The sequence below is a fragment of the Dendrobates tinctorius genome, unplaced genomic scaffold (genome assembly GCF_039654945.1).
Source record: "Dendrobates tinctorius isolate UK_male_01 unplaced genomic scaffold, ASM3965494v1 ptg000321l, whole genome shotgun sequence".
NCBI lineage: Eukaryota > Metazoa > Chordata > Amphibia > Anura > Dendrobatidae > Dendrobates > Dendrobates tinctorius.
In genome coordinates, this window is record NW_027361988.1 from 658,101 (window position 1) to 664,859 (window position 6,759).

Consider the following 6,759-nt stretch of genomic DNA (forward strand, 5'->3'; position numbering starts at 1 on the left):
TGATGTGACCTTATTGAAGATTAGAGGGATTGATGCGCTTCATATGGTTTATGCGGCTTCATACTCTAATTACCCCAGAGAGGTTTCACCACTAGTTACTCATTTATTACTGATGGAGACTGTGGAGTTTGATCATTTCAGTAGTTCCTAATCAGGCCCCATTATTAATATCTGACGTGTGTCACTTTATGTGGTGGTAAGTTTGGAATTCTTCACAAAGGATAATAGAAAACAAATGGATCTTAGAAATTGTTTTCCAGCTTCGCACTATACCCTACATACACTACTCTCTGGCAGTGTTCAGAAGGGAAGGAGCGCCATTTAGCTATTTGAATGCAGATCTAGCTGGAATAGTTTGCAGACACAATGTATTGGGAGCAATGTTCATGGTCACCTGGCAGCTCAAAAGATGTCCACCATGAACATGCTTGGCACTATCTTCTCTGCTTTCCATATCCCAAGGATTGCCTTGCTCATCGCCCTATAACACCCTCACATGGAATCTGGACTTACACTGGGACCTCTAGGCTTGGACCATGGTGTTACCTGCTATTCTGTGGTGTTAGATGGCAAGAGGAATAGTCAGTTATCTGGGTCAGAACCAGAAGGACAGAACACAGAATCAGAAGACACAAGAGTAGTCAGTAGACGGGCCACGGTCACAGCAGGGGATAAATACACAAGCCGCAAGCTGAGCACAGAGGACTGAACCAGAGGAGAACAGCGCTGTATCTGGCAGATTCCGGCCATGTGCTTTGAGCTTTAGTAGGGTGTGGTACTTTCCAATTGGCTGAAGTAGGGAGCAGATTACTCCAGCTGGACAGCAGGAACAGATCCCAGATGAGATTGGACACACCATATGCAGAAGCCCTAACATAACTAAATGACAGAAAACCAGAATAGTAGAAATCCCCATAAAGTGATTCCATTTTATAAATTAATTCACTGAGGGTTATAATCCTTAGGAGGAGTGAATATTTTGACTCCACAGCCACTTTCTGGAAATTAACACGCAGTGGATGTTGGAGAGTGAAAATTACACATTTGCCATTTTATTACCCAGCACATAGTGCCCAGATTGTGCTCCAGGAGACACACACCAAAAATTAAGTGGGTTCTTCTCACTATAATATTGCTAAATACAGGGATCCTAAATGTTGTTTGCGCACACTGCAAGACTCCGAAGTGAGAGCGGATTTTGCCGGATTGGGTTATAGAAACCTTGTTGCTTTTCAACAGCCTTTGAGCCACTAATAGTGCGGGAACCTCTGTTTTTCCATTGACAGATGATGGACCTGAGTGAGGTCTTGTTTTTTGTGAGATGAGAATTGGTATTATTTTCGTCTACATAACATTGATTGGTTTCTTTATATTTGATATTTGGGAGGCAAAATGTACAAACAGTTGAACACCGCACACTACTGGTTCATCCAACAAGATTTTCTATTAGACTGTGAACTGTCATTGTCTTGGTAAATAATTAAAGTTTTTTACATAGCTTGCCATTTTTATGGAAACGTTCAAAAATATAAAAAACTCAAGGATATTTTATTTAAAAAAGTTTTTTTATCTTAGCAGATGACTGTACCAGGAGATCAGAGGGACAGCTGACATCTTCAGTTTTTAAATCTGATGATCTTGAGATCTTACAAGACACAACTGAAGTGATTGCTGTTTCTCCAGATATATCATTTATTCACAGCAAAGATCTGTCATCTGATCTTATGAAACAGGTCCCATCTTCTGATTCATTACTGACTACCAAGGAAAATCAAAGTCACAAAAGAGGCATTAAAAAACAAACTGCTCCTAAAGCAAAGAAGTCATTTTCATGTTCAGAATGTGGGAAATATTTTGCATGGAAATCACATTTTGTTACTCACCAGAGAATTCACACAGGGGAGAAGCCTTTTTCCTGTTCAGAATGTGGGAGATATTTTGCACAGAAATCACATTTTGTTATCCACCAGAGAACTCACACAGGGGAGAAGCCTTTTTCCTGTTCAGAATGTGGGAAATATTTTGCACAGAAATCACATTTTGTTATCCACCAGAGAACTCACACAGGGGAGAAGCCTTTTTCCTGTTTAGAATGTGGGAAATGTTTTAATAATAAATCTGATTGTGTTAAGCACCAGAGAATCCACACAGGAGAGAAGCCTTTTTCTTGTTCAGAATGTGGGAAATGTTTTAATCTGAAATCGGTTCTTGATAGACACCAGAGAGCACACACAGGGGAGATGCCCTTTTCCTTTTCCTGTTCAGAATGTGGGAAATGTTTTGAACATAAATCAAATTTTGTTACCCACCAGAGAACTCACACAGGGGAGAAGCCTTTTTCCTGTTTAGAATGTGGGAAATGTTTTAGCACTAAATCCGATTGTGTTAATCATCAGAGAATCCACACAGGGGAGAAGCCTTTTTCCTGTTCAGAATGTTGGAAATGTTTTAACACTAAATCAGATTTTGTTAAGCACCAGAGAATCCACACAGGGGAGAAGCCTTTTTCATGTCTAGACTGTGGGAAATGTTTTGGACAGAAATCACATTTTCTTACCCACAAGAGAACTCACACAGGGGAGAAGCCTTTCTCATGTTCAGAATGTGGGAAATGTTTTATGAATAAATCAGATTGTGTTAAGCACCAGAGAACTCACACAGGGGAGAAGCCTTATTCCTGTTCAGAATGTGGGAAATGTTTTAACATTAAATCCAATTGTGTTAAGCACCAGAGAACTCACACAGGAGAGAAGCCTTTTTCATGTTCAGAATGTGGGAAATGTTTTGCACATAAATCACGTTTTGTTACCCACCAAAGAACTCACACAGGGGAGAAGCCTTTTTCCTGTTCAGAATGTGGGAAATGTTTTAACACTAAATCAGAATGTGTTAAGCACCAGAGAATCCACACAGGAGAGAAGCCTTTTTTATGTTCATAATGTTATAATGTTGGAATAGTTTTAACCAAAATTGAATCTTCTTAAATGGGTTATCTCTTGTCATTCCGCATGTTTGCTGATGAAAGGATAAAACTAAACCTTATTGCAAATGTAAAACTATACCCATAATTCACCCCCTGAAGGTTAGTCAGAAAGTGACTAATAGAAAAAACATGTACCCCACATCTCAGTATATAGGGTGAGGTGACATATACACACTCACTCTCATTTCTAGGGGTTTCATCGTCCTCACCAAAGGCAACTCATTAAGAGACTATTTAATATTGACCTATATTCAAGAGAGACTAAATGAGAAAAAAAAACCTAAAATCATGTATCATGTTATCCGAAACAGAAAACTAGCCACATATTCGCAGATCCCAAACACCAAATTATATACTTCGGAAGTTTATAAGCCCGTCCCGTGTCAAAAATAGATAGTATGAATTTGAATGTACCAAACGGTTGCAATGAAATAAAGAGTGAAAAATTTAAAGGGGTCTGAATACTTTCTGTACCTACTGTATCAGTAAAAATAACTCCTCTTTATTAGGTTAAGTATAAAAGAATTGCACCATTTTCTGATACCCGTCACGTCTCCATTTTTCATGATCTCGGGATGGGTGAAGGCTTATTTTTTGTTTGCCGAGATGACGTTATTAATGGAGACTATTTTGGTGCAGATACGATCTTTTGGTCTTTCCTTTATTGCATTGTACTGTAATGTTGCAGCGACCAAAAAAAGTGATTCTGGTGTTTTGACCATTTTCTCGTTACGCCATTTAGCGATCGGGTTAATTCTTTTTTATATTGATAGATTGGGCGATTCTGAACGCGGCTATAACAAATATATGTATGTTTTATTTTTTTATTGTTTTATTTTGAAAAGGAGCGAAAGGGGGGTGATTTGAACTTTTATATTGTTTTTTATATTTTTAAAAACATTTCTTTTTTTACTTTTGGCATTGTGAAGACATACAGCATTGTATCTTAAATAACCAGACAGCTATTTTTTCGCAAATGAAGAATAATAGAATGTTATCTGTATGTTGGCTTTAAATTTAAGTGTTGATTTCTAGTTGGTCAAGAAAACAGACTTGTTTGTGTAAGCCGGTAATATTGACTTTTATTGTGCGCTTATCCTTGATCCCTAGTGATGATTGATTGCTGATATGCTAATTATACATTGTGTTATGGAGCCAGTTTGTTGACTTCTAAAGCAGAGAGGGAAAAACTATGCAAATAGTTTAAATAATCAAGTAATGCTATAATAATCTCATCTCCATTCTTACCCTTTATGTAAATACTGAATGAGGGACACTTGTTAAGTGTAAAAATGGGTTACATGCCTCGGTATAAAGAGACTGAGAGAGAGAAACAGCCAGAGAGATTCTGCCAAGACATCTTTACATCCAAAGGACAAGAGACAGGACAGCAGCCACAACATCATCACAAGGGACACAGATCTATCATTCTATAGAAAACAACCTAGGGGGTTTCAGCCTCGGTTGGAAGAATACAGATCTGCTCCACTGACCATCACTGAATCATGGATATGTTTGGAGAAGCCAGATTGTGATCTTTGGAGCAACTGGCCTTGTATGGACTGTCATCTTCCTATGTTTGTCGCTACCTCCTCTCTGTGAGTGTGCCACAGCTGGGTAGTGACCCTGGAAGATCTGAAGTCACAGCAGCTATTATCCCAGTGGGTCAGTGGAAGGGTGAGACTCTGTAATGTGCCCCATCTTGGGTGCTGTGCTGGGACTGTTCTATGTGTTATCTGCCTGTTCTGTGGTAGAATAAAGCATTGCCCACACTGTCTTACCCTCACCCTGTGTTGTCTGAGTAGCGTTTTGCCCATGTTAAACGGAGAGCGGGAGTTCGGCAGGATGATCCCTAGTTCATGTGGTTTTGTCTAGTGGGCGGCGCTCATAGCATTCCAGCAGTGACAAGCATAGAGGTCTGCTGGAGACCTCTGGTTATCATGCCAACCCATCGGTGACCCTTGATCATGTGGTGGGGTCACCGATGGGCAGGATTTTTGATGCGCTTCTGGAAGTGCACATTAAATGTCGCTGTCAGAGGCTGTTAGGGGCAAATGGCAGCTGTTCAAAACAGCTGACATGTGCCAGAAAAGATGTGGGCTCACCGCCGGAGCCCACATCAAAGAGAGGAAGTACATTTACACCTGATGTCGGAAAGGAGTTAAAGGGGATTGTTTTTACAGAGACAGAAGTAGTAATCAATCAGGCTGCCACGAGAAGTGGTGAGTTCTCCTTCAATGGAAGTCTTCAAACAGAGGCTGGACAGACATCTGACTGGGATGATTTAGCGAATCCTGCTTTGAGCAGGGGGTTGGACCAGATGGCCCAGGAGGTCCCTTCCAACTCTACGAATCTATGATTCTATGATTCTATGTATACATACAAATAATTACAAAAATACACAGCTTCTAATGGTAAATAGTATAGAGTTACCACAAGAAAATATAATTTGTGTAAACCATGTATAGATATAAAAATTCAGGCAAATGTCAAATGTTGTAGCGCCATCTAGTGGCTATGTGCAAAAGTGCCATCATAGAGTAACATGTATCCTAAGAGAGTGTCACTATCAAGGTGGGGATGAGATAAGTGCACCGTATTTACTGAGTGTAAGATAAATCCATACATAGATATATGGAAACGGATTGTAGATCTATCACTGGATATCAGTGTATAAGGGGAATAGATCCTGTGCACTTATAGATGAATAGCTTATATAATGAGAGGACACAGAGCAAAGGGTATAAATAGTGAGAGAATAAAGAGCTGACAGCGCATTACATCCCTGGAATACAAATAGGAGATATAAAGTGCAGCCAGTGCTATATGGGATATCCCAGGAATACAGCACAGCCCATATAGTGTAAAGGAGGAACCATCCTAACAAGAGATGGTGATTACAGATCCTACAGGCGACATGCCGGGAGTGTACAGAGAAAGATGGCAGATTCACCACTATTCCCTCTTACGGGCGTTTCGCCCCGTCAGCTTCCTCAGAGGGTACGGATAAGTGTTTCCAACACACCAAGGTCCTGCACTAATCCAGGCAAGGGGAGTAACTCTGGGGTAAAGTGGGAGTTTTCCTAAAGGAATTGGGGCTGTTCCCCGGTCACATCTTCCCCAGTGAAGCAGGAGGTTCAGGATGAAAGCCTGTTGGTTAGACCAAGATGGATAATGCTGCATAGAGCCACCTGGTAGCGATCAGTCAGGTGAAGTGATAGTGAGGGGGATCCGGAAACAGAACAATGCAGGTGAAAAGAGCCAAATGTGACCCCACCAAGTGACCAGTGAGAGTGCAACTGTGCAACGGGTAAGAAAAGAGAATAAACAGTGATATGGTAAAGATATAAAGAGAAAAGCAGCTTAATAACAGTGATGATAATAAAATCTATGGGAAGTGTTTGTGGTGAAGTGTATACACTCCTAGAAATGTTTCCTCTACAATATAGAGATATAAATGATCAGTAATAGGACGTGTAACAAAGAGGAATCTGTTATTATATAGAGAGAATGTAATGAGCAATAAATGACGGGAATAATCGGGAATGAAATTGTTATTAATAATATAATGAGATCCCAGCACCTGACACTTCCCGGGATATATGGGCTTATATTAGAATCCCAATTACCAACTGGAAAGATAAAAACAAAGGGAAAAGGGCGGAACAAAAAACAAGCCCCAAACACCTCATAACCCACAATGTAAGGGCAGAAAAATACCGGAAAATATAAGTTTCTCTTCACACTGCAATATTAGTCACATGTGATCTGTGTCT

General features: G+C 40.1%; 1 protein-coding gene across 1 annotated transcript; it reads left to right on the plus strand.

Annotated features, from left to right (window-relative positions):
• The first annotated feature begins 1,383 nt into the window (after positions 1-1,383).
• On the plus strand, positions 1,384-4,751 carry LOC141073972 (uncharacterized). The gene has a single exon (XM_073561500.1). It carries the CDS (start codon positions 1,725-1,727, stop codon positions 2,937-2,939), a length of 1,215 nt encoding a protein of 404 aa, XP_073417601.1. The 5' UTR covers positions 1,384-1,724; the 3' UTR covers positions 2,940-4,751.
• Positions 4,752-6,759: the final 2,008 nt, after the last annotated feature.